We start from the raw sequence: 27077 nt of genomic DNA on the forward strand, positions 1-27077 counted from the left end.
ATAACAAGTCACAGTGATTGTAGATGGTTTCTGAAATGTACGATATTGATGGGAAATACCTTTGACACGGTTTGTGTTGGGGTTCCTTTGTCACTGCAGATGCACCCTGGTCCACCAAACCACCTATCTTAAGGTTTCCTATGTAGAGAGCACGCTCTGTCTCCTTCCTCCAGAAATGAACTTTGTCTAATAATCCTGCAAAATAATCAACCTTACAAAAGGCCTTCTTCAAACGTTATATTTATATATATATGTATATACATATATATACACACACATACACACATATATATAAATATAGACTTCTATGGTCGTTTTTTTTCCCATTCTACGCGATGTCTCAATAAAGAGATCAGCAATGTTTTATTCTACAAAGAAGCAACACATGAAAGGGGCAAACGAAAAGTCCGAAGAACATCATATCCATACCCACTGATTACACATAAAAGGAAAAAAAATCACCAGAACGACTGTCTCTGAAGTCCCCTCAATCACCAAAATTCAAGTGCAGAGGGGCCCGTCCCTGGCTCCCGGCTCCAGGGCGGCCCCAGGGGCTGTGCAGCCCGGCCCGGCCCCCCCCAACCGGCACCTCTGCACCTCCCTCCCATGGGGCCGGACCTGGTTGGAATGTATGGAGTTTAGGAAAGGTTCCCAACAAAGACCTCGCGGCCGGGCGGTCCCCTCTAGGCCAGCTTCAGCGTGCTCACAGGGAACGATGGCATGGTCACCATAGTCACCGGGTTTAGGACCGTCTGCCCCACTAACTGCGGGTGATGGACAACCTGGGTTCCTACAGCGGGCTTGGCCATCACCGCCGGCTGGCCAAGACTCGTGGTTCCATTCACTTGCTGGTGCGAGATCGTGTGAGCAATGTGGCTCACGACGGGCTGGCTGACGGCCACGGGCTGAGGGTAGATGGGCAGCTGCTGGCCGAGGTGGGCCATGTGGTTGATGGTGGCTGGGTGCACAGTGATGTGGCCGATAGGCTGAGCAGCAGTGGTGAGTTGCACAGGGCTGGATGTGGAAGGTGCAATGTGAGCAATGTGCTTGGTCTGTGGACCCTGAATCACGTGGTTGACAGTCTGGATGACCGAAGCGTGGGTAGTGGCCGTGTGGGCTATAACAGTCGATTGCACTGTCGAAGCCGCCACGATGTGAGTCTGTGCGGGGACGATCGCCTGCGGCTGGACCAGTGCTTGTGTCTGGATGGGAGGCGGAGGGTGGGCTGGGGTCTGTTTCTGCTGGATGGGCAGGTGCTGCGGCAGGACCGCCGGGTGGTGGGAAGCAGCGTTTGTGGGGACGGCTTTCAGCAGCTCCGGGTGCTGCCGCTGGGTTAGTTTTGGTACTGAGTTCACTGGCCTGTCATCTTCCATGTCCTCATCCATGTTGTCTTCACCCTCTGCAAAAAACGAAAGGAAGAGACTCCCATAACAAAGCAAGCAGAGCATGGACTGGACTGACCAGCCTCCCTGACGGGCAGCAGGAGGAGTCACTGAGCTACAGGCAGGCAGAACGCATGGCACAGCACAGCAGGCTCCACCAAGCCCCAGTGGGGCAGCACACTCCTCTCCTCCCTGCTTCTGAGCCAGGGACCTGGAGGTGTGAGCAGCTCAAAGCCCCAGCTAGAAAGGAGTGCTCACAACAGGCTGAGATCCCGCTCGGCAGCAAGGGAAGCAATGCAAGCAGAGGCAGATGGAGAGCAGCCAGGCTGAACTCTGTCTGTGCTGAGGAGGAACATGGAATCCTTCCCTGTCCAGTTGTTCCACCGATCAGTACCACCCACTCCATGTCCAGAGTGACAAGGAACAGCCATAGAGAAACATGGCAGCAAGTTCCTTGTGTGGTTCTGGGAAATGGACTCTTGCCCAGTCCAGGAACTAAGGAAGCAATGCAGGAACATGCTGACCCTGCGGAGATCAGAAGACGAGCAGAGCACCCTGCACCGCCTGCTCTAAAGCCATGCAGTAGAGACTGAAAATCTCAGAAGATACAGAAGCAGCAGGAAAACAGGGAAGACGCTTCCCTTTTGCCAGCTCTGTGGTTACTGGTAGCTCAAAGTGATCATTTCCAGCAGCGGTGGATGGCTGACACTCCTATTGACTCCTACTCTCAACTTCCATCAGCCTACACTTGGAATCTGCAAGTGTGTTCAAAGGTGATGAGACCCAAACAAGCCTGAATGAACCAGGAAACAGAGGTTTTCCCTTCCTGGAACCTGCTGTATGTCTGCCTGCAGTGCCAAGAGCAAATGCTGTCATGACTTGAAGGAGCTCCTGCAAGTGGATATGGATTGCTACAGCCTCCTCATCTCCAGCAAGCAAAGTGCTGCACGTCCACAACCGCCTGTTCTTCCTGCTGCAGATCACTGGTACGGAGGGAAGCATGCACTCTCCTAGCTCACACTGTACTGGGAATGGCACGTCACATATTCCATCATTTCATCTTCCCTGTGAATACTTTTCACACAACGTGAGGGTTCATTAAGTTGCTCAAATGCTCCAGTGATCCTTCCCGTACCAACTCCTTCTTCTCTACGTGGCCGAACACCCTCCCACATCCATGCACAAAAACATCAGGATGCTCATGCACCACCCGGTTCTAAAAGCAGGGCTGCAGAGCTGCACAACAGGAAAACTGGGTTTTGAAAGCAGAGACCTCCATGTGAGGGACCAGCAGATCAAATGCACAAACCTGTACTTTGTGTCTCCCTAATGCTGATGCAGCTTTTCGGTCTGCCTTGCCCAGGCAGCAGTTGTTATCAGACCAACAGCAATCATTACGAAACACTTGAAAACATTTTACTCTATCTGAATGCAAAGAAACCGTGCGAAATGAAGATGCCCCCCACCACCACTACACAACTGTGCCTGTGATGTGCAGTGATGATCAGGTGAAATCTTACGGGTACCTGATGCAGTCGAGGTAGATGCCTGGTCATCCTCCGGCTGAACCGTCTGCCGGATAATCCTGTCGATCTCCAGGATGTCCATCCACTGGCTCAGCTCGTTCTTCAGCTCCGCCAGGCGCTGCTGGGTAGCAATCTTCTCTCTCGCCAGCCGCTCCATCTCATGTTCATACTCTTTTTCCTTCCTCTTTAAAGTCTAAAGACAGAGGGAAGAAAAATAAACCTAAGGAGAACAAAGACAAGCGTCGTCTGCGCTAACCCGGTCACTTCCATGTCCACAGCTCCTCCTTTTAACAGCTGCGCTGGTGTAAAAGGTGCTCAGGTACAGTTACACTTTCAAACTCAGGCAGAAAGGGAAAGGACAAGAGTTGGCCACAGAAACCTAAAGAGTCGCTTTGACCAACAGCTTCCTGCCTTCTGAAGGAAACCCAATGAACCCCCAAACCAGAAATGCTGAACCACATCGTGCGAGTCCCTTCAACCCCAGGGGTAAGTGTAAAGCCCAGAACTCCTCAGGGAAAGCTGTAAGGCTTCCTCTCTGAAAGTATTTGCCACTCTGAAGAGAGAAAATGAAACCTTCTTCCTGCAGTCTTCCCCTTTGCTCTGACCTCCCCAACAAAACTAGAGAGCTAAGAGCCAAGAGCACTGAATTATGACTATGACTCATATCATATATATCATATGAGCTGGAAGCCAGACACTTCCCAGCACTGCGCTTCCACCCTGACGGCTTCCTACACTGAACACAGGACACTGATAGCACTTGTGCGCAAACACAAGAGCGAGCCTCTCTACGCACACAACCAAATGACTCACGGATGCAGAGTGCTTGTGGCCCATGCAGGGATTGTCCAAGGTCCCAGGTAATTGCTGGAGGTGCAGCAGCATAAACCAGGCCTCTCTTCGGTCTCAGTCCAAAGGAATTCTTTGCTGCACTTCAGCATCAGTTTAGAGTAACAGGGCCCGTACTCAGTTCCCAGCATCAGCCTCACTTCACCTGCTTCATGAAATACTTGAAGAGCATCAGGGCTCATCACGGTATGGTGGGAAGGGGCAAAGGGAGGGAAATGGGTGCAGCTCCCTCTGAATGCCAGGCAAGTGGCCATGGCACCACTGAGAGTCAGCCACCGGAGAGTGGGGCTATAGAGCTTTTACTACATACATCCATTTCCAAGCATCCCGATGGAAAGGAAGCATCTACACAGCGCAGTGCTCCTACACAGCAACTGACAGCTGGCCCACAGCTTGAGAGGTGGAAAATACCCCACATCTTTGCAAGAGGACAGAAACTCCCTGCAGAAAAGGGGGGATGGAGGGGAAAAGCAAAGGCAATGACGGAGCTCCTGCGCTCAGGTTTAAATATGTGAGAAGATAACGTGTCTGAATGGCCTCCCCCTCTCTGTGTCATCAGGAACACAGCAGGCAGGAGAAACCCCGAGCCAAGAACTGCTGCGTAGTGACGGGAGCCCAGCCCCGCTCCGCAGCGCCTCTCTGCAGGCACGGTCCCGGTGCCGGCACTCACAGGACACGGTACCGCAAGGACAGAGCAGCAGCACGGCTTCCGGGATTAGCAAGCAAGAAGCGCAGGAGCCTCAGCACCTTTCCCTGCCCAGCACAGGCAGTTCAAGCAGGTTTGGCTTCCTGCCTTGCTGCGAGGAGCTCCCAGCAGCAGGGGAGGGCTCAGCTCCGAGGTACAGGCAGGCGCTGGTGATTGCTCATGAACCTGTAATTACTGGAGGGGCAGAACCCTCACAGGCACCAGTGGGGCTGGAGTCGCCCTGAGGATGCTCCCCTGCTCCTGCACAGGCTCTGGGACTCTGCTGCTGGGGAATGCCTCGACAGGCGCCAGCTCCTGCAGCACCCAGCGCAGCCACAGGCTGCTCCCGGGCTGGGTGCTCTCCAAGGGGAGCTGCAGCAGCAGATGGGCTGGAGTCTGCTGGCACGGGCAGTCCCTCCAAAGCCATTCCAGGATAGAGCAATTCGCGGTGACAACAACGGATCTCCCGGCTGAGCTGCTCTGCCCCAGTCATGAACTTGGCTGTGATTCACCAGAGCCTCCCTCCCCCTCCCACAGCTCCCAGCACTGCCTTGCAGGGTGCAGCCCCTTCCCAGGCTCTCCATGGTCTGGTTGCATGCCCTGCACTGCATGAGCCTGGGAGCAGCAACAGACCCTGCTGAGAGGAGCAGGAGCAGGGACCTTCCTGCCTTTGAACCTCTTCGCACCAGCAGGAAAGTTGGAACAGGGTGGGTTCATGTCTCCCCATGTTCCTCCTGTCCAGCACCACCAGCAGCCCCTGGGATAGAGGATCTCTGGCACCTGCTCATGAGCAGTTATTTTCTGCAGGTCACCCTGCCCACACCGGGTGCCAGGCTGTCCATCAGCCAGTAGAAAGTCCACAGGCACAGCCAAACCTTAGTCAATCTGACTTCGCTCGCCTCCCTACTCACAGAGAACACCCTCAGAGAGATTTCAAAGTTTACCTGACTTAAAGCTGTCTGAATGTGGATCGATTACAAACACCACTGCAGGTGAGTTTCCTCCTGACTCATGTTATGTCATGGGCTTAGTGAGCACGAGGACCTCTGCTCTCACAGCCTACACCAACCCCATGGGGCCAGCACTCCTCCCTCCTGCACACAGCATCGCTGTTAGCCTGTGCCTGTTTAACCAGGGAAGCAGCACATGGACAGCATCACGCCTGCAGCTGCCTGTTGCAAACCCCTCCACTTAACCTGGTTCCTGACACGCTGATCCTGGTTCCTCATGGTGGGAAACGCACTGGAGTTACCGGCGTTTCTGTTTCCCCACTTGCTCAGAGAGCACCGGGAGCTGCAAACCCCTGCAAGAAGCAAGGGGCAGACACCTCGGGTTTGGTTCTCTGCTCTGTGCAAGCAGCAGGGCTCTCGCCACCCAAACGTGGAGAGACTTGATCAGAGCACAACCCTCTTGCACCCAGGCAGGCAGTGTGATTCCTGCCAGCTCAACAGACACACACCCCCCGAGACTGCTCTTTTCCAAGCAACAAACTTCGGCACAGACCCTGCTCCTTGTGTCTGTGCAGTGATGATAGCAGGGTTGCTTTTTTTAGTGTGAAGAAGCTGGCAGCCTCGGTTGCCCAGCAACTTTTACTCTGCAGGGTGAGGAACTTCAAAACTGCTTTATTTTTCACTCTACGCACTTAAAAATACCCCACAAGAGCATTGCTTGAAGCGCTGGAAACCCTGACGTGGGGAAGCGGATCCACCCCAGGAAGGAATCATGGATTCCCTCATCTTCACATGAATCCAACCACGGCTCCTGACACTTGGGAAGTTTTGCTTGAGTTTGATGCCAAGAGCAAGCCCTTTGCCCAGCAGCACCAAGGGCCTGGACAGTGAAGTCCCATCATCTTCAAGCAGCACAGACCACACTAAAATCCATAGATGGGTTTGCTTTTGCTCCCTGTATCTGATTGTCCTCCTTTACACATAGCAGCCTCAATCCACGTGGATGATAAAGCAAGACCAGCACAACAGCAGTGACAGCAAGCACCCAACAGCACCAGTTCTAACTCCTTTGAGCCCATCCTTGTGTGCATCCCGTTTGCCAGACACAAACTCCTGTTGTCACTACACAGCAACAGCCATTCATCACTGTGAAGGATTTTCCATTTTATAGCTGGTTGTAATTAAATTGCTTATTCTTATGTCAAGATGGAAAATAATGCCCCAATGCTTTCTCTGGCTTGCCTCAAGAATAAAGCCAGCCCTGCAGTTGGCATTAGTGAGGTTTAAAAGGTGTTATTAAAAAGCTCCCCTTACAAACATTATATTAGCAATTTAAGAACACACTTTCAATGATGAGCTTCTCCCAAAGCACATTTCAGCCCTTGTGTTCTATTACATGGCATTCACTGATTAAAAACTCCTCATCAATGAGCAATCACAAAAGAGATTTGCAATTTTGAGCCAGACTCCATAATTCTTTGCTGTTGGGACTGCAGCCACTGCAGCAAACAGGAGCTGCTGGGCCAGGGCAGGTCCCCGAGCACAATCCCACCTGCAGCATCTCCATGGGATTCAGCAAGGACCTGATCCAGGCTTCCCACTGCCACACGGAGTTCTGGTGCCCCTGCGTAATGGGAAAAAAGCTAAAACCTAAGAAAAGGATCTTCTTTCATGGACTCCCACGGTGCAACAGAGCTGCAGCACGAGCAGCCCACCAGCCCATCTCCACAAATGCTGCACCAGAAACACAAACCAATGACGTGAGGAAGCCACAGTCCCCAAACAGCCCACAGCCCAAGACTGCTGGCAGGTACCACACTCCCCTGGAGTACTTTGGGGGGTTCATTATTATATCAATTTGGGGGATTCCTGCTGTGAACCGTGCTACATTTTCTATGAGGTTCTTCAGCAGCTTGTTTAAAGCCCAGCATCCAACTCAACCCAGCCTGCTGCCATGACGGGGAGCCCATGAAAGCATGGAACCTCAAAGCTGGTTCCCCCCATAGCATCAGGCCAGCATCCCCAGCCTCTGCATGCCAGTGAGTGTTGCCAGGACCTACAGGAGTAACAGCACCTAAAGGAGCCTGCAGGCAAGGGATCCGCTCCTGCAGCCTGGACCTGCTGCACCCAAGCTCCTGCTGATGCCAATGGCATCAGCCAGTGGAAAGCAGCAACTGGGCAGGACCAGCAGAGGTAGCAGTGGTACCCTCCTCCTGCCTGTGTGCAACCCCAGCTGGTTGCCACGGGAACCAAAGCCATGGTTTCCATGGCAACTGCTTCAATTCAGCAGGCTGCTGGAGCCGCAATCCTGCAGTGGTCCGGATGCGCTAACCCGGCACCACTGATGGGAAGATGCAGGTCATGGCACAGCAGCACCACAGCTGAAACCACCCGCGCAGCTACACCCGGACAGACTGCACCGCAGCAGGGTCTCCACGTGCTTCCCTGAGAGCCTCTGCTCAGGACAGCACGATGGATGTAAAACCACAACAGGCTCGACCCAAACGACACCAAGTGCTCAGCCCTGGGGAACCGCAGGATGGGGTCCTGCAGGGACCAGTTCTCAGCAGACAGCTTGTGAGCTGAGGGCGGGAGGAACACAAGGACTCCAGGCTACTGCTGCTTGCGTGCTGGTGTCAGGTCTCAAAGGGAACCTTTTACACGAGCACCAAAACCAAAGTAAAACGTGCAAGGTCAAACAGAGACCACCCCACGCTCCCCACAGGCCTCACCACCAGCACCCTGCAGCACACAGATCCCATCCCGGGCACCGCTGCCTCCCTGTGGATCCTTCCAAGGAACCCCTGGGTGCAGGCTGACCCATGGACACAGACCCCATGGACGTTCGCCAGCAGCCTCATGACCCGGCTCTTCCCAGTGCCAAACCCTGCGCAAGGAAGGCAGCCAAAGGGCAGTGCTGTGTTCCGGGAGGTGGCTGCACCCTCGCAAGCACAAGCACAGTGACCTCAGGAAACAAGCAAGTTACTGCTGCAGGGGCTGCACCAGCTCTTCGGCAGGTACAGAACTGAGCTGGGGAGGAGCGGTCATCATCAGGTCTGTGCACCCCCCGCTTGCAAGGGAAGAGATAAGTATCCAGATAGAAATACTTCACAGAACAGGAAGGAGCAGAGAAATCCTGGGGAAACGAGCACATGACATGCTCTGCTATTTACATTCCTTATTTGCACATCATTATCACCTAAGAATCCTGGTAAAGCCAGACACTGGGCCATAGTGTCAGGAACACAGCTACAGCTGACACACGGCTGATTGCACTGGCCTTGCAGACCCAGGAGGAGCCAGCATCCTGAAGCACCGCTCTCTGGACTAAGTACAAGCAGTTACTAGGGCAGAGGGTAGGGAGAATCTGGATCAGGAAGACAAAGAATAAATTCAGGAAAGAAAAAGGAAAGGCAGCAAACGACTGGAACATGCAGAACACAAACACAAAGCAGGGAAAGGCAAAGCCATGCTCAGGGAAACGCCAAACCGTGCTGGCTTCTCCCAGCAGATCTGGTTTCCAGGGGACTCGCACGGTTAAGAGGACTGCAGTGTTAAAAGGATGAAGCGGTACCTGCAGTGACTAAGTGCTAAGTCTGTACCACAGCCCTGCCAGGGGATGGTGGCCCCAAGGTGAGCTCTCATGAACCACCCTCCTGGGCAGATGATGACGACCATGGCGGGGACCGAGGTGCTGGTGACAGAAAGGATGCCAGCCTCCCACACCACTCCTCTTCCCTGCACCTCCATCCCTGTAAGGAGGTCAGTGCCAGTCACTCACATCCCGACGGATCCACCTACGGCCCACAGAGCAGATCTGGGTCACCAGAGGATTTCTCTAACCTACCTCCCCCATTGTTATGGCCACGGTGGCAGCGGGAGGATGTAAAACCCAGTTGTTAGGGACAAATGACTCCAGTACTTGTGCCCGGCTCTGAGTCATAGCTGCGCACACGGGTGAAAACCTTTGCCTCTGTGCTTAAGGGTTTAGGATTGTTGTGGTGCCTGACAGCACCGAGACTCCTCACTGCTACTCATGAAGGTGTCCTACGGCTGGAGTTACTCTGCCTGGTACAGCAAGCCCCAAAGGGTGACCTTAAGGTAGCTAAAGCCCCACAGAAATCCTACACATGAAGTGACGGGAAGGTGCCAGCTGCTGGGGACAAGCTCTGAATCACGACACACACTGCTCAGCAAGAGCAGAACACAGCAACCACCAACAGCCTTGTGCAAGCCCCCCCAGCCTGCGCAGCAGCCCCACAGCAGAACGCTTGCAGAATGAGATCCAACTTCTTTAGAGGCGATTTCCTCTCAAAGACCTCAGCCTTTGGGGAGCAGAGGCAAAGTCACGTTGTTCTTCCCAGTGCCACAGGAAATGCCACCATCACCCTCGGGGAGCCCGTTCCTGTCCTCCATACATCCAGGGAATAATGGGGTACCTGCCCAACAGGCAGCACCTGACTCGCACAGGACAGCGGTCACAGCCAGCACCTCCCCTTCACACACAGCTTCCCCCCTGCACTGCCCCAAGATGACCCGAGCAGCCTGGTTACTCGGACCAGGATGGATCTCAGCACCACAGGACCAACAGCCCCTACCTGACACCCTCATCACCAGACTGGGGACTGTGTTTGCTCCTGGGGGTGCTGCACTGGCCAACCCTGAAAGAACAGCATGACACCAAGAGAGATTTAAGATTACAGTAAGAAGCCCACAGTCAAAGGGACATTCTAAACCTCAACCTGAGACAGTATTTTAACTTGTGATGACGTAAAAGGTGAGCAGGAGAGATAAAAGGAAAAGAAACTGGGAAGAAATGAATCCGTTTTCTCCTTCTTAGTTTTCTCTTTGGTTTGTGTCATGCACGTGTTAACATCCTGTGCAGAAGCAGCTTCACTTGCCACCAGGTCACCCACCTTCCACGGCCTGTGTGGGTCCTCCCCACAGTGACAGAGAGGAGAGAGACAACAAAAGTCACAGCTAGAGAGAGAAGCGTCCAGATAAAGCCACGAGAAGTGCAAGGCAGGCCCAAGGCACCGGCAGGATCAGTCACCACTGATCTCTGATAACAACAACTGAGACAAGCAGCCTCGTAATAATCACATTCCTATTTCCACACCCTCCAAGCACGCTTTATCAGCCTTTCTATCACATCAGAGTAATGCCAACACAACACCAGGAGATGGAAGTGACTACAGCTCCCACTGCTGCACCGCAGTTTCAGAGTCCTCCTCACTGACTCTTCTGCAGCTGATGATGTCCAGGGCTGGGCTCTGCTGCACCCGAGCACACACCACACTTACTGCTCCCCTGCAACTACTTGTTTGTCATTTTACCTGTCAATAACTGCATCACTGCAATTTTAAGGCACACCAACACGTGCCTTGGCTACAGGTAACGAGAGCAGGAGCCCAAACCACACTGACTGGTGCCACAGGCCTGGCCTCCTCCCCGTCAGGCTCCCAGGGAAGAACAAACTCACCAACCAACCAACCAACCAACCAACCAGCCACCATGTCTGGGGGGTTGCTTTTATCTGTGGGTTTTGCCTTGTTCTGAAGGTAGGGACTTGTGCAACAGCACCCATACAGCAGAGCCGGTGCAGTCAGCTGTAATTATCGCCACTCTCATCACACCATGTGCACTCCTCTCCGGCAGCAGATGATAACCAGGATGAGCAACAGCACCCAAATACAACCTAAACCAGCTACCACACAAGCAGCACTGCTGTGCTCACTCACAGGTTGGTTTGGTTTTTACAACCTTGAGCACTGCTTTAAGCTAGGACTTCCATGCCAGCAGCATGATAGCAGACATTCCCTAACCATTAAAGAATTGTCACTGTTTACTGCCTTGAAGTGTCCTGAAACCAGGACATTTACCCCCTCCAAATGCTCACGGATGAGTCACGAGCAAGACACAGTTAAAAACCTCACCAACCCTTTGGCAAAGGTTAAGAACAGCTTCCACCCGGTGCACAGGGTTCAGACACGGGGCACTGGAAACACTCCACGGCACAACACGCTTTGGGGCCACTCCTGCCAATACAATCCACTCACTGCTCCATGGCTGGAGCCTCCCTCCAGGCACAGGGCTGGAGCCTAGGCACTGCCCTGCAGCCCTCAGTGGTTTGCGCCAGCTCCAGTACAAACCCTCCAGTTCAGGACGGGAATCCCAAGATTTTCCACTCAGAGACCATGTGTCAGTGCCCTGCATGCTCAGCACAGTGCTGGGATACACGCTGGAAGCTTTTCAAACACGCCTGCATTGGGAACGGGCTGGCTCGGATCAGCACGGCCAGTGCCAGGGGATGAGAAGCTCCCTGAGCATCCCCAGGTTCTCAGGTTGAGCCTCATCTCCCATACTGATGCAGCCTGGTGTCATAGCTCTGAAGCTAAAACCAGTTCCCCAGTGACTCTATTAAGGGCAGGAACTACAGCCTGCACTTGCTGTGCTCCCACTGACTCCAGAGGAAGGTAAACCCTACATCCAAACTCACGCTTGTTCCACAACCTGCTTTACTTTACAAAACACTATGTTTTTAAAGGCCTTATTTCTCATCCCTGTCTGCAACGCGCACGACACCACGTTGCACGACCACAGCCTATTGCTGCTGGAAGCCTTTAACATTGGCAAAGAAATTCAGGCTAATTAGACAAGATGGAAGCAATTGATCAGGTCAGGTAAACAGCATGAAGCAGCTCTGCCTGGCACAAGAGTGCTGTTCACGTGAGGACTGATGGACCCAGTTCTCATTGGGAAGTTTTAGAGAAGATAAGGACATTCACCTCGTAGCTGGCACAGAATGAAACCCAGCGGTCACAGCTGTACTGTCCAAGGTGGGGAACCTGACTGGACTCAGCATCACAGTCTGGCTTGTGCATTTGGATCAATAATCCAGTCACTGCAGTGCCTAAATGTCAACGAGTCCTATTCTTTATACAAATGGCAGCACCAGATGTGTGGGTTTGTCTGTGGTACAGCACCTCCCTACATCAGAAACCACCTTGTGTGCAGAGTTCTCCTTCACCTGAGGAACACCTAAACCCTGACCTAAGCGTCCTGTGGGACTCCAAAACCCCACTGGTCTCATTACAAACTTCTGACTTCAATCTAAAGCAGTGGCACAACCACACAGGAAAACCACTGTGACCTAGCCAGCAGTCAGCTGAGGCCACAGGACACTGTGTGCAGCCAGCTCAGCCACGCAAACCCCCCTTGTCATCAGGTGAGGGTAGGAGGGATGTGTCCCTCCAAATGAACAGCGCAGTGATTTACTTGGGAATCAGGAGGTGTCAGGTACCCTCAGTCCCGTATGCCACCACGAGGGGTTTTTAGCATGAACCTTTTTAGCTCCTGAGAAAGACACCAGACCACAGCAGCTGTGGGAGATGGAGACCGCTTTACTTTGACTACACATTCACAGTCACCCACCAAAGTCTCTTTCTTAGAGCAAATACTCCTCTGCAGGACCAAGGCCCAACATTCACCACCACAGCATCCCCCCCCCAATACTTCAGCAGTACCCCAGCAGCACGTGCCACAGCTCGGATCACAGCAGTGCCCTGCTCTGCAATCTTCAAAGCATTTACTCTTTGCCTTGTGCACGCGCTGGGAAGCTCGGGTTTATCAAGTATTTGGCAAACACGTTATTATTTAGTCAGCGTTTATCTAATATTTTGTAAGCACGTTACTATTTAGTCAGCATCTGAGCCTGTTCTGGCGGGGAAGCTGGCAAACAGGCAGGGTGGTGCGATCTGGAACCCGCAGCTGGGCTCACACACGGCATCTCGTCCTGGCTGTCCCCTTGTCACCTGGTGAGCAAATCACCTGGGCCCCATCATACACTAAATGTGCAGTAGAAAATAACCCCTGAAAGCGGAGGTGCTCAGGTACCACAGTGACACAGTTTGAACATCACAGAATCCCAGACTGGTTTGCGTTGGAAGGGACCTTAAAGCTCATCCAGTTCCGACCTGGGCAGGGACCCCTTCCACTGGAGCAGCTTGCTCCAAGCCCCTGTGTCCAACCTGGCCTTGAACACTGCCAGGGATGGGGCAGCCACAGCTTCTCTGGGCACCCTGGGCCAGCGCCTCAGCACCCTCACAGGGAAGAGCTTCTGCCTAAGAGCTCATCTCAGTCTCCCCTCTGGCAGGTTAAAGCCATTCCCCTTGTCCTGTCCCTACAGGCCCTTGTCCCAAGCCCCTCTCCAGCTTTCCTGCAGCCCCTTTAGGCACTGGAGCTGCTCTAAGGTCTCCCCTTCAGGAGCCTTCTCTTCTCCAGGCTGACCCAGCCCAGCTCTCCCATCCTGGCTCCAAAGCAGAGCTGCTCCAGCCCTCGCAGCATCTCCATGGCCTGAACACAGAAAACAGTCTCGCTCCAGGGCTTCAATTACCTTCCAAATCAGATGATTACAACATCTCCTAAAGGGCAAAGGAATCCTTCAAAAAGACTCAAATCTCAGCACCCAGCTGCACCTTGGAAACTTTCTGGAAGCCTCCAGTGTTGTGGCTCCTGCTCTGCAGGGAGGAAGGCGAAGGGTGAGGTGGCCACATAAGCAATGTGCTTCGTCACCGGCTCTGGAGCCCACCCCAGCTCCCGCTGAATCACCCTCTAACAGGATTAGTGACTTCCAGCTGCGTTCAGCCTCATTTCCTTTGTGCAACAGTGTGCTTAATTGCAGAGACTCTCATTTACTGTTGCAGAGCACAGCCCAGCTCGGAGGATAAATTAACATGACGGCTCCATGGGAAGCTCAGAATGTAACTTTCTGACTTATCTGATTTGATGCAGATACAAGTATTTAAGCCCAGCCAAGGACACAAACAGCCCGTCTCTAAGAAGCTCCAGCTGGAACAGGGGAACAAGGGTTTTGTAGGAAGGGTGGCTGCAGCAAGCAGTGCCCTGCCATGCTCCTATGGGCACAGAGCATCGGCAGCACAGTGCTCCAGGATGGCACACTGCACTGCTCCTCAGCAAGACACACTGTGTTTGGATTTCTGGTGGGGATTTCCCCTTTAGTGCAAAACTTTGTTGTATTGGGAGTAAGAGGTTTTACTTGTAAATCTCCTTTGTACAATTCCTCTGCTCTTTTCAAGGGAGAGAGGTGAGCACCAAGCCTGTCAGTGACACTCCAAGCCTGCCGCAGGATTTGCTGCCAAGAAAGCAATGGTTCTATTACTCTTTCTTGCCATCAGACCAAGTCTGTGCCCTTGTCTGCAGACGAGGCTGGGGCCCACCTCATCCCCTCTTAGCTGGGAAGAGGGGTCCCAGCCCAGTCTGCAGGCCCACCAATACTCTCCATAACTGCTGGGGAGAGGCCAGTGTCGCCTGCAGGCAGCTCATCCCATCCCCACACCGATGCACCGTCGCCTTTGTTGAGAGAGAGCAAAGCTTAATTCAAACTGAATTAAATAATAATAACGCAAAAAAATTAATTCTGACCTCTGAGAAATCAAATCAGATTTCCAATAATCTGTTCTTTCTCCGACACACAAATGGAGCGCTCAGATTCCCAGCACAGCCGCATCCCGTGATCCCGGCACAGACCCACAGCCCAGTGCTGCCAAGGAAAACCCAGCTTTGGGATACTCCCTGTGAACTCCAGCGAGCAGCTGCCAGAGGCACCCTTGCTGTCTGGAGAGGGGAGGAGAAGGCGAGGAGGAGGTTACACAAGCGCCCGCGGGGCAGTGAGCCAGCCCGGCTGCAGGCTCAGCGCTGGGGCAGGCACCGTGCAGGGGCAGGCACTGCTCACTCACTGCTCACCAGGATCACACGGTCCCACCGTGCAAGTGCTGGCGTTCACCATGTGCTCGCTGTACACGTGGAAGTGGACGCTGCCATGGGAGCTCCTGTCCAGAGCATGGCCAGGAGGGGCCTGAGGTCACCGTGACCTTCGCTGCCCGGCTGCAGCCTGAGCAACTCTCTGCCAGTGCCAGCCCAGCAATGGATGGACAGACAGCCGGATGCAGCAGCGCGTGGATTGGCCCCATCCGAGTGCTTCGGCCACCTTTGGGGTGTTGTGGGTGACAGGGAGCACGTCCCAGTCCAAGCACTCCTGGCACAGGAGCTGGAGCTGCACCCACAGCCCATGGCCTCAGGGTGTTAGTCCCTGCCTGCACCCAGCCGGGTCCCAGCCACCAGGGTCCTGCAGCACCCTGAATGGTTAAATACACTGCAATGACACCACCCTGACAGCCCCTCCAGCCCCAGATGGTGGGCACACAGAACAGCACAGGCACACCAGAGCAGTCAGGTCAAGAGACCTGATCCCAGCCACCTGATTCCCGGAACGGATAAAACAAAGGCAGCACTGAAATGGACCCTGTGAGGCAGAAACTTAAAGGAAACAAAATGCAGTTCTGAATCTGTGAACACCTTCTGCACCATCATAAAAGCAGTTTATACTTCTTAAAAGGGCGTGATTAGAGTCTAACTCCTAGCAATTTACAGAGAAGTTGGTGCACACGCTTGTAGGCAGCACAAAACTGCATCGCGTCCAAGCCTCAAAACACTCCACAGCAGACGCAGAGAAGACGGAGAGGAAGAACTGGCCATCTCCTCCGATATCCTCAAAGAGAATTTGTGTCTCCAAAAGCACAGAACAAAACCGCTGCCAGCGAGCAGAGCCTGCCCCTGGATAGCCTGCATCACCATTCACACAGCATCAGCCACCGCACCAGGAACAGCTCCATCTGTGACATCCCAGCTCCAGACTCACCTCCATCCAAAATCCACATCTCCAAAACCTGCTCAAGCAACACAGGTTTCTCCTCGGTTGCCATCCTCCGGCAGCTGGTATCATCAGAATCTGCCCCAGGCACAGGGTCTGCCAGGGAGGCACCTGTGAGCACTAAGGAGAAGGGCTGAGCTGACCTAACTCCGACCCTCCACAGTAAAACTGCTGCAGGTAATCAAGGGCCAGCACTTGAGAGCCCAGGAATGAAAAGGCATCTGAGAGAAAACGACAACACTTTACAATGGGAAAGCCCCCTGTGAGCAGTCCTCAGCACCCTTTATTCCAGACACAATGTGAGGTCTATTTGTTCTCTTCATTTGCAATATAATTTAGCAATTCTTCCATTTTCCAGATGAATTTTAATTGCAATCCATGCTACTGACTTCACAACCACAGCTCCGAGAATTTCTTTTGTGCTGCCATTAACCACTTTTACAGATCCTGACTACACAAACACTAACACTTTCTGCACTCCACTTGCAAGCACCACAAGTTTCAGCTTTGCTTGCTCCCAGGCTCACTCGTGGTATCCCATCCTCCCAGAGTGTTGTGTTACAACCCCAAACTCCAGTCTTCCCCCAGCTCCAAGCAGATGACTTGTACTTGTATCCTTCCCCCTCATCAAACATCTGCGACACTCAAAACCTTCACAGAAACCTGTCTTTTCTAAGCAAACAGAAAACCTCCCCAAAACATGCAGATTAAAGTTCCCCTTAGTCCGAAAAGGAGCAGCTCCAGTTTATACAGCCTGGGCATTCCTCTTTAGGATCACCTCAATTATCTGTTCACTGCACCACCATCACTGCTGGGGATGACTTATGGTTAACCTGGAGCTTCCAGTGTAAGGAAACTGCATGAACCAAGGGTTCCTGGAAGGTTTGAATGTTCTGGAAATCTGGAGTTTCCAAGTGACTACACTGACATGGAAGGGGAAGGAGCAATGGGAGCTCTCCTCTCTCCTTTTCACTACAGGAAAAAGCAACTTGGTTTAAGCAAAGTCAGCACCATTCTTGGTTTCAGTAAAGCGCTGCCCAGTGCCAGCCACACGAGCGCACACGTACCTGGATGTATCTCAAGGCACTCCTTAGGACACTGAGGTTTGAGGTCTTCTTGTCGTCGACATTGGGGATGTTGCGCTTTAATGTCTCAAAGCACTCTTTCAAATGAGCCCGCCTAAAGGAAACACAGGTGTTTTGTCAGCTTGGGCAGCACACACCAGGCATCAGTTTAGCAGAGGAGCAGAGTCTCACTGGGGCTTTAATCAAGCAAAGCACTTACACATGTGCATAGCAGTCACCTGCCTGCTTACAACAGAGCCAGCTCAATCCAGCAGGAACACTATGGGGTTCTATGCACGGATTCCAGTCCTGGCTGTGTCAGGAAACCACTGTGCAGTCTTACATGAATTGTCTCATCTCCCTGTGCTGCTGTTTCCACTTCCACTGCATTCCTGGTTTAACTATTTAGATTTGCAATACTTTTGGATCAGGAACTGGTCTTTATTCTGTATCCACACCGTGCACAGCCCCCTGATCCTGGTTATTTTATCGCTTCAAATCAAGTGAAGTTACACTGGTATGCACATGGGATTTACTTTGCGGGATCAGGGCTTTGCAGGGCTATTGCAAGGCAGCACAGAGTGCAGTAGAACACAGGGGGAAGCAAGAGACGCTGGGCTGAGCTGTCAGGAAGCAAAGCAATTTCAGGAGATCCAGGGAAAGTCACCGGGAATCCTGTTCAGGTTGTTTGTTAAAAACAAGCAAACAAAACCCCACCAAAGCCAAAGAAGCACTGACAGACCGCAGGCCAAGGCAAGAGGGGTGAAGGGAAAAGAGGGAATGAGAGCAACCCCCCAGCCCCTGGCTTTCTACGCACCTGTTCTTCTCCAATTTATTATGTACTTCCCTGGTCCCAACCCTGTAACCCAAACAGAACAAAGATAGACTCAGAGTCAGTTCAAAACTACAGCCATCCAAGCTGCTCTTTCAGCAGCGTGTCTAGGACATGCAGGTCAATGTCAAAGAGCACTCGAGGTGTTCAGGTATCACTGCCGCCTTCACACTTCCACCTCTGCTGTATGAAGATACAATCCACACAGCACAGGAGGCGGGACACACATTATGCATACCCTGCACACAGGATACAAACAGGTACCGTGTGTGTGCCAGGGGCAGCTTCTGGTTTGGGTTCGGATCTGTCCCCACCCTCCAAACCAGGAATACTTTTAGGAAAAGCCAAATGAATCCAAGCTATCCCATCTTCAGCTACAGCGGCGATAAAGTACATTAACAGACACGTGGAGGCTTCAAGGACCTTCCATACGCTATGGAAAGTAATTGCTTGCCTTTGGCTGGAGATACCCAGCCATGGAGCGTGTCAATGTTTCATGAATATTTAAACCAAATATTTGACAGCCTTTTCCCATGAAACCTTCCCAAGCCGAAGGAGACATCCCTCCTAACGGAGCAGCTCCGGGCAGACAGAGCACGCCCCATGGGCTATCCCATCCAGAGGCACTTCAGGAATCCTCCACACTGCTCAGCACCAGAGGGGTTATCCCGGTGCGCCTGTGCCAAGAGCTGCGGCAATCCCGCAGGGTACAATGCCTGGACTGCAGCATGGACACAGCGACGCTGCCCCTGGCTCCCAGCTTCCCGGAGCACAGCCCGGTGGGACGGCACGAGGGCAGTTTGCTGGAGCAGCCACAGCCATCCCAGAGCCACCGGGAACCCCCCTGCACCCCTCAAACCCACACAACCCCCTCAGGGGCAGCTTCACTTGACTGAAGCACAAAGGCACCAATCCTTCCTGCAGCTGAGCCGCTTACAGACAAGCTCCAAAGATCACAATCCATCTTTGAGGAATCACACTGGCATCCTAGAAAAGCCATTAGCTTTACACATTCTTACCTACTTTCCCCATTTCCTTCTATGCATTTTGGGATCTCTACATCCCAAAGGACACCATGAACCCTTTTTTTTGACCACTACATCCTACACCTCCTCCTGCTCCCACAGGATGATACTGAAACTGCCTCCTTGCATGGAGGATGCCCACAGGAAGGTCACTACCATCTCACAGCCCTGTGCTCCCCTCACAGCTGGGTTACAGTGGCTCCACATTGCAGCTCACAGCAAACGCTGTAAGAACCAGTCCTGAGGAAAAGAACGTGAATTGCCACGTCCCGGACCAGCATCCCATTGTAAACCCCACTGCAGTCACCCCCAGCTGCAGGCAGTTGGGAACGGTCAGAAGTGTGGACATGGATGGGAGGAAAGACAGAGCAGACCCAGGTCATTGCTGCTGCTGCAGGAAGGAAGACTGAGGGGCCAAGGGAAACAGGTAGGAGCTGCCTGCAGAGAGGGAACGATCTGTTCTGCAGGCCACAAGCGGTAACACCAGGCTGCGTATCCGGATACCGTGATCTGGAAACAACCGCCTGAGAAGGCAGAGTCTGCACCAGCCAAAGTCCCTAAGAACAAGTAGGGCAAACAAACCTGGAGCCACATCAATCACAAGTCCTGCCCGAGGGTGAGGACAGATCAAAACACCTTCAGTCCCTTCCAGCTGCAGGAGCTCTCAACAAGCAGGAGGCCCTTAGCACCTACAGCACTAAGAAACTGAAACAGCAGCTATGGTCATCTCTGGCCTGGGGAACGAAACCTCCCGGATCACATCCTGGTTTTCAGGGAGGTGCCTGCCAGCAGCGCTGCTGCATGGCTTCCCTGACCAGATCTTTAGCCAGACACAACAGCAGACGCCACCTGAGATCAGAGAGGCAGTGCTGGGACTTGGGAACACGCTTGTTCTAATGCAGGTCTGGCTTGGAAAAAGAAATCCTTGTACAGAACTCTACAGTGTGCAGTCAGGGAGGGAAAATAAGCATGGTGCTAAGGAACCCGCTATCAGAAACCAAAGAGGCATCCAAATTCCACGCATCCTGGTACCGCTGACCCAACAACTCTGCAGGAGCAGCAGCTGCTCCAGGTACCATTTGCCTGGTCCCTCTCAGAAGCCGCCGTGCACCAGACGCACTCACCCGCCAGGTCTCTTCTTCTGCTCGTTTGGTTTCGTGTCTTCCGCCGGAGCCAGCTTCAGCATGCCAAGCGGCGCGGGCGCTGCCGGGTGCTGCAGGGCCGCCTGGGGCTGGGGCTGGATGGGCTGCTGCTGCACCACATGGTGCTGGGAGATGGCCAGCACGGGCGCTGCGTAATGCTGGAGCTGCTTCGGGCTGCCCGACGGGGGGGGCGCGGCGGCCCCGTCCGGCAGGAGCGGCCCCGGCGGCCGCTGGAGCACGGGCGCGACCGGCGGCGCCTCCTGGCTGAGGCCGGGCGCGCTCACGAGGGGCTGGTGGCGCTGGGCGAGCGGCGGGGACAGCGCGGTCTGAGCCTGCTGGGGCGGGCTGGTGACAACGGGGATGGGAATGACCGAAATGGGGGCTGCCAGCGGCGGGGGCGGCGGCGGCGGGGCCGGGGCCGGGGGGGAGATGGGCACCAGCAGCTCGCTGCGGGGCTCCTCGGGGGACACGGCGCTGTTGGCCCGCGGCGCGCTCCCCTTCCCGGCCTTCTTCTGCTCCTGCTCCCTCTCCAGGCGGAGCTTCTCGTGCTGCTCATTCTCCTCTGCAAGAGACACCGACAGTGGTTAATGGCCATCCCCCATCCAAGGCCTTAAACCAGGCTGCTGACAGCGGCACACGGAGCCCGAAGCAGGACCCACGCCCCTGGAGACCCATCCCGCGTCCCAGCCGTGCTGCACCTTCCACTCGCTGCCCCTTTCCTCCAGCACGGGCTATTTAAATACAACCCGCGTGCTGCTCCCACATTCACCCTTGAGGCCAAGCTGCCAGGGGATGCTGGCTCCTCCGTGTCTGCAGCAACCCCAGCATCACCAGGCACAAGACATCACTGACCACGTGCAGAGAAACGTCCGGATCCAGCCACTTCTCTCTCCCGAGCTCCAACACTGCGAGGCCTCTGCCAAGGGCAGACATTTCTGAGCTGAACAAGGGTAATGGACCTTGGAGAGCCGGGGCAGGACCTGGCTGGGAGCCTGTGCCTGCTCTTGCACAAGCCCACAGGCATGGACTCAGCACCCCGAGTGATGGTTGCTTCTGCAACACCTTCCCAAAGCCCTCCCTGCTTGTGCGTGTGTGCAAAGGCATCCCTGTGTCTCAGTGGGCCACAGCCAACCACCCACCCGTGCAGGGCAGCACAGGGGAGGCTCCCGGGGTTAAAACACCCTGTATTCCATACAGCAAGCATAAATCTCTGCTCAGGGGACACTGCACTGACACAAACCCATCAGGGCGCTCCTTTATGCTGCGGGTTTTGCTCGTGCTCTTGAACTTGGCTTTGATGTGCATATGTTCCTGTGTGTTTTCAGAACACCAGACAAAGTAAATGAAATCTGTGTGGCCTGGCTAGGAAAATAAACCTCCTTCAAGGCAACGCAGGTCCGCAGCTCCCGTTGTGTGAACATGGCACAAAGGACATTTATTTATACAAGCCCTGCGGCGCCAGTGGCCCCACAACTCAGCAGCTCGCAGCCCTCATCCAACACCCCGAACCCGCTGTCCAAGCCCCACAGATCCCGCTCTCCACAGCCTCCAAGGGCTGCAACAAAAACTGGTGCTCCAGCAGCATGCCTGGAGCTGTGACTTCCTCACAGCAGTGTACGAGTACACAGAAACTAAACCCTTGCCCAACAGGGATCAGAGAAACGCTGCGGGTGGTCTGGTGATCTGTGTGACACGGTGGCCAGCACCAGGCAATTCACAGGAACCTCCAAGAATATCCCAGAAGAGCCTGCCCACCAGAGGAGTTTGGGCTCGACCGCACAGCACCCCTGCCCCAGGCCCACGGCTGAGGTGGTTTCATAGGATCCCAGGCTGGATCCCTAAAGCTCCTCCAGTTCCAAGCCCTGCCACGGGCAGCTCTGGCTGATGGCAGCGCCTGGGAGATTCCCAGGAGCAATTCCCACTGCCGGGAAGCCGAGGGAGGAGGAGGAGGAGGAGGTGATGTGCACGCTGCTCATCAGCAGTATTTATGTAGATGTCTCTGGCTGCTGACTCGGTGCCAGCCAGGCCCCTGGGGCTGCGCATCAGGAGTCCCCTGCAGCCAGAGAGTTCAGCCCAAGCATTACTTTGTTGTAGCCAAAGCCTGGCACCGGTGAGCCACTGTCATCTGCATCTGACCCGTGCAGAGGTGAAAGGGGACCCTGCTATGGCTCCTCCTGCAGCGAGAGGACTGAAGGGTCTGTAAGTCATCCCTTCCTAACACACACCCCTCAGGGTAGAAACGCTCCCACTGAGCTCTCAAGATCTCCATCTCCTGCTCACTTTGTACTCAGGCCTTGCCAACAAACTAAAGACAAGCTTTACAAAAGCCCCCTACAGCTCTTTGGGTTTCCATATGAAGTAAGCTCACCCTTCACTGATACCCATACAAACAATGAAAGGTGCTCAGACACACGTGGCTCATCCTTTCACGTGGGATGCACTCGGTGCAGGAGCTGTTGCAAGCCCCATATGTAGGAAGCACACAAGGCTCTGGGCATTTCTTGGGCTACCAGGAGCAGCTGAAGCAGAAGGTACCCACCAAAATGATGTGCCATTCCTACTCATTCTTCACACTGCCACCCAAGGGTCTGTGGACCGAACAACCATGGGAGAGAACCAGCTCTCAGGGGGTCTGAGCCACAACCAAGGGACAAGGAATCCCCCCCTGCCCAAGCCACGCTGTCTGTCAAAGGGCTATGGCATGAGAGAGGGGACCTCAGTGTCACCATGCAGGAGGACAACAGCAACGCCAGCAGCAACAGCACGGAGCAGCAAATCTCATCACAGGAGGGCACAGAACAGGGTCACTGCTCCTCACCGGGGACTGGGCTATTTTAGGGCCCTGATGGCCCAGGAATACACCGTGTCAGGCACCCTTGACTGCATTGCCTCATAACCCACAGGCTTTAAATGCATCTTGTCCCTCTTGCGTGCCCTGGCAATGCCACCATCAGTGACAGCCAAGGCAGAGCCACACATGCTCCAGGGCCAGGGCACGTCCCGGGCCTCCTGCCCCACTGGTGCTGCAGGAGCACTGCACGGGGAGCACTGCAGTGCCCTTTTCACGCTCCAGGTTTCAGCAGGGACACTCAGTACTCAGGCCTCACCAAGGCTATGTGCCTCTGTGGAACCGAGCATCGCGCCTCTGCCATGCTCAAAGGTCCCTCCCCAGCACGGAGAAAGAATACAACAGGGATGCCCCATCCCTGGCAGTGTTCAAGGCCAGGTTGGACACAGGGGCTTGGAGCAAGCTGCTCCAGTGGAAGGTGTCCCTGCCCACGGCAGGGGTTGGAGCTGGAGGAGCTTTAAGGTCCCTTCAACACAAACCATGCTGATTCCATGACCTAACTCATCACCCATTGGGCACTGGCTGTTAGCTCTGTGGAGCAATTTTCTGCACAGACTCAAGTGTTTCTCTGGATCACTCAATGCTCTGGAGCCCCCATTGCACACCCTGAGCCACCACAGGCCTGGGAAGAGGGCCCTGGATTTCCCTCACAGCGGTTCTGCAGCAGCATCACCCCCAGGAGTCCCTCCTGGTTCTAACGCGCTGGGGACAGAAGGAGCCTCCAGATACTCTCCATGTCCATGGCTGGCCTGGCTGCACCCAGGGAGGGGACTGCCCCGCCGGGAGGAAGGGCAGGCTGGAGCCTGGGGTTAGGTTCTGCTTCTGCAGGTCCTGACTCTGCAGGGAAGAACCCGGAACGGGAAGATAAGAGCCGTCAGCAGCACTGGAGAGCAGCAGCGCCGGAGCCAGGCGAGCCCTGAGTCATAACAGCGCTGCTGACACACGGGGCTGCGCCAGCAAACAGCCCCCGGCGGTGCCCACGAACAAGCTGCAGGACTGAGACCCCCCTGAAGCGTGACCCCTTCTCTGAGCCCCTCTCAATCCTGGCTGACAGCAGCACAGCACAAGCCCAACCTCCCTCTCCCACCTCTGCTGAAGGCACTTTGTGCTGTGTTCACCCCTCTGCAGCCCCAAGACACAGCGCTTGATTGCTGGATCCCCTGAGGAGAACAAAGAGCTGCTGCTGCACCTTCATCCCTGCCTTGGGCAGGGGTTTTCACGAGCTGCTCAAGGGAATGAATGGAAATGTGCAGTTACCCTTCCCAGTCCTACCTCCTCACTTGGAAAGCAGGTGAGAATCTGCCCATCAAAGCACAAGACACAGGCACACAGGAGAAGCTTCCCCAGATCACCCAAACTGGCTGCACCAGGGCAGCTATCCCTGAATGCACACAGGCATCCTCTCCATCACAGGGCAAGGCTCTTCTCAAAGTTCGCATCTAACTCAAGAGCCAGCTTGTGGTACCAGGCCATTGCCAGAACACAGATGCTGGGTAAGAGCTGGCCCTCATCATCCTCCTCCTCCTCCTCCTCACCCACCAGCACTGCAGCCAAAGGAAACCTTTCTGCTCACCACCCTCCCTGCTGTCAATCCCGTGCCATTAAGATGGGCGAAACTGGCAGGTAGAGGAGATGGGGAACACAGGCCTGTGCTTACAGTGTGCTCACCACCCTTGCTGGCAGTGTTTGCAACCATGAAAGGCTGTGAAGGGAATGGAGCAGCACCAAGCAAAGCAGAGAGCAAAGCTGAGAGGGGCCTATGGGAAAAACCCTGAGAAAACAAATACGAGTTACTTGCGATTACAAATAAATCTGTTCCCTGAGACTTGGAGCATTCCTGGATTAACCTAAACCCAAGGAAATCGGCCGCCCTCTAATTCAAGTTAAATGTCTCTGGAGTGCAAGCAACAGACTGCAAAAGGACCTCGGTTGTGGGTTTCTGCGTGTGTAAACGTGCAGGGGAGCCACGTGCTTACATGGAAAGGGTCAGCACAGGAGCATTATCAAGCACGGAAGCACAAAGTGGACGGGACAGGGGTGCTTCAACATCCTGACTCCCAGAACCATCAGAAACACTGGAGTATGAGGCCAACCCAGTGGATGTCCATGAGGTTCCTGCTGCACTCCCACAGATTAACAGCATGAGGAATGTGCAACATCAACCGTCTCCTTGCTACCCCAATCTGTTGGGTTTATCCCACACACAGCAATGAGATCCAAGCACCATTATTACTAATACCAGCACTTACATGACACTTGCCATTGTGTAGGAGAACTGAGCGTGGAACAGTTCAGACCATGAGCCAGCCCCAGAGGTTTCACATCTCATGCACACCTACAGAAACGCATCTCACGCACTCGCAGGAACCTGTTTCCAAGTCACACGAGCCCAGCACAAAGCGTGCAGCAAAGCCAAGGCCACTCACAGGATCCAACTGGGATGTGCAAGGAGCACCCAAGCAAAACAGCAAACCCGCTACTTTCAGCCCGTAAATAGCAGGATTTCACCCCAGCCACACAGGTGAACCCAAACAGCATCACAACAACTCCCCAGGGCAGCACACAGCCCTCAGGAGCTGAAGGCACAGCAGAAGAGCTGCTCTGGTTATAAATTAAGAAGAGCAAGGCCTCCATGGGTTAATTTTCCGCTGGTGGAAGGGGCTGAGGGAGCAGGAAAAGGCACTGCACACCCAATGCAAAAAGAAAGGCATCAAGTACAGGCCGGGAATGGGATGTTCTGCGACACTCGTGTCACACCTGGAAGTACCTGGGCACTGCGTGTGCTCAATGAGGCCAGCTCCTGGGTGAACACTACAGGACCTGACTCTGAAGCCGAGCGCTGCATCACCTGCAGAGCTGTGGGATGCAGCGTGCGCTGCACCAGGGACACCACCACCCCCCTGCCTGCGCCATGGGCCTCCCACGGTGCTGCGGGGTCCCCGTGCCCTACGTGGGCCGAGGGCAGGTGCTAGGGTAGGTGTCGATCCCGCAGCGCTGCGGCCGCCGTGGCAGGGGTTGGAACGGGAGGAGCTTTGAGGTCCCTCCCAACCGGACCCATTCCACGTCGGTTCCGTGGTTCCGCTCTCCCGGCTCCTGCCCATGCCCCAGTCGCACGCACCTCCCGCCGCCGGCGGTCACCCAACGCGGCAGCCCCGGCATCCCCGCCCTCCCTCGCTGCTCCCGCCCACAGCAGCTCCCGGGTGCGGGATCCCCGCCGGGCCCCGCACGTCCCCACCGCAACCGGACCCGGGGGTGTCCCGGGGAGCGGCGCGCGCGGCCCCGCGGCGCTTCCGGTGCGGGATCCCCCCCGCGCGCGCCGTGACTCATCACAGCCCTCCCCTTCCCCCCCCCCCCCTTCCAGCGCCCCGCGCCACCGGCGGGGCCGGGCGGGGCCGGGCGCGGGGAGGGGCGGGGCGGGCCCGCGCGCACGTGGTGGCGGGCGGCGCCTGGCGCGTCACGCGGCACGGCCCCGCCCCCGCCCCGCCGGCGGCGCGGGGACACGCAGCGCGCGGCGGCGGCGCGCCCGCGGGAGGGGCGGTGGCGGCCGGAGCCCCCCCGGCGCGGACACGGACCCCCCCCACCCCTTCGTGGACCCCGAGGCCGCCCCGCCCGCCCCGAGCACACAGCGGGGCGGTGCCGCGCTCCCCCCGCCCCGGCCCCCCCCCCACCGCACTGTCACCTCCCCGCCCGCCGCGGGCTTCCCCCGCCGCCCCCGCGGCAGCGCCTCCACCGGCAGCGCCCCCCCCCCCACCATCTACCGGGGCGGACCGGCCGGCGCCGCCCTCGCCCCTCGCCCCCGTCCCCGCGGCGCCCCGGCCGGGCGCGGGCTGTCAGGCGGTGGCCCCTTACCACGTGCGGTCTGCTGCTGCTGCGCCTGCCACTCCAGGAACCGCGCCGCCTCCAGCAGCGTCTCGATGCTCATGGCGCGGGCCCCGGCGCCGCCGCCGCCGCTCCCCGGTGCGCGGGCCCGGCCGCAGGCGCCGCGCCGCCCCGCGGCTCCCCCGACGGCCGCAGCGCTGGCGACAAGATGGCGGGCGGCAAC

The 27077-nt window shown here is 55.4% G+C and overlaps 1 protein-coding gene across 1 annotated transcript; it reads right to left on the reverse strand.

The window, feature by feature from the left end:
* Positions 1–344: 344 nt before the first annotated feature.
* On the reverse strand, positions 345–27077 carry MNT (MAX network transcriptional repressor). The gene is made up of 6 exons (XM_080630075.1): positions 26885–27077; positions 20170–20749; positions 18006–18047; positions 17192–17303; positions 2909–3101; positions 345–1399 (listed from the first exon to the last, which is right to left on the reverse strand). The coding sequence occupies exons 1-6, from the start codon at positions 26955–26957 to the stop codon at positions 684–686; spliced, it is 1716 nt and encodes a 571-aa protein (XP_080486201.1). The 5' UTR covers positions 26958–27077; the 3' UTR covers positions 345–683.

This window comes from Psittacula echo, assembly GCF_963264785.1.
Source record: "Psittacula echo genome assembly, chromosome: 15".
Lineage (NCBI taxonomy): Eukaryota > Metazoa > Chordata > Aves > Psittaciformes > Psittacidae > Psittacula > Psittacula echo.

Bases quoted from the DNA above. Each gene is read 5' to 3' on its own strand.
- MNT (XM_080630075.1), bottom strand. From the start codon at position 26,957: ATGAGCATCGAGACGCTGCTGGAGGCGGCGCGGTTCCTGGAGTGGCAG. The intron at 17,304-18,005 runs GTGCGTAGAAAG...TGTTTCCTTTAG, and splicing joins AATAAATTGGAGAAGAACAG to GCGGGCTCATTTGAAAGAGT. The intron at 1,400-2,908 runs GTACCCGTAAGA...CGTTTTTTGCAG, and splicing joins ATCTACCTCGACTGCATCAG to AGGGTGAAGACAACATGGAT.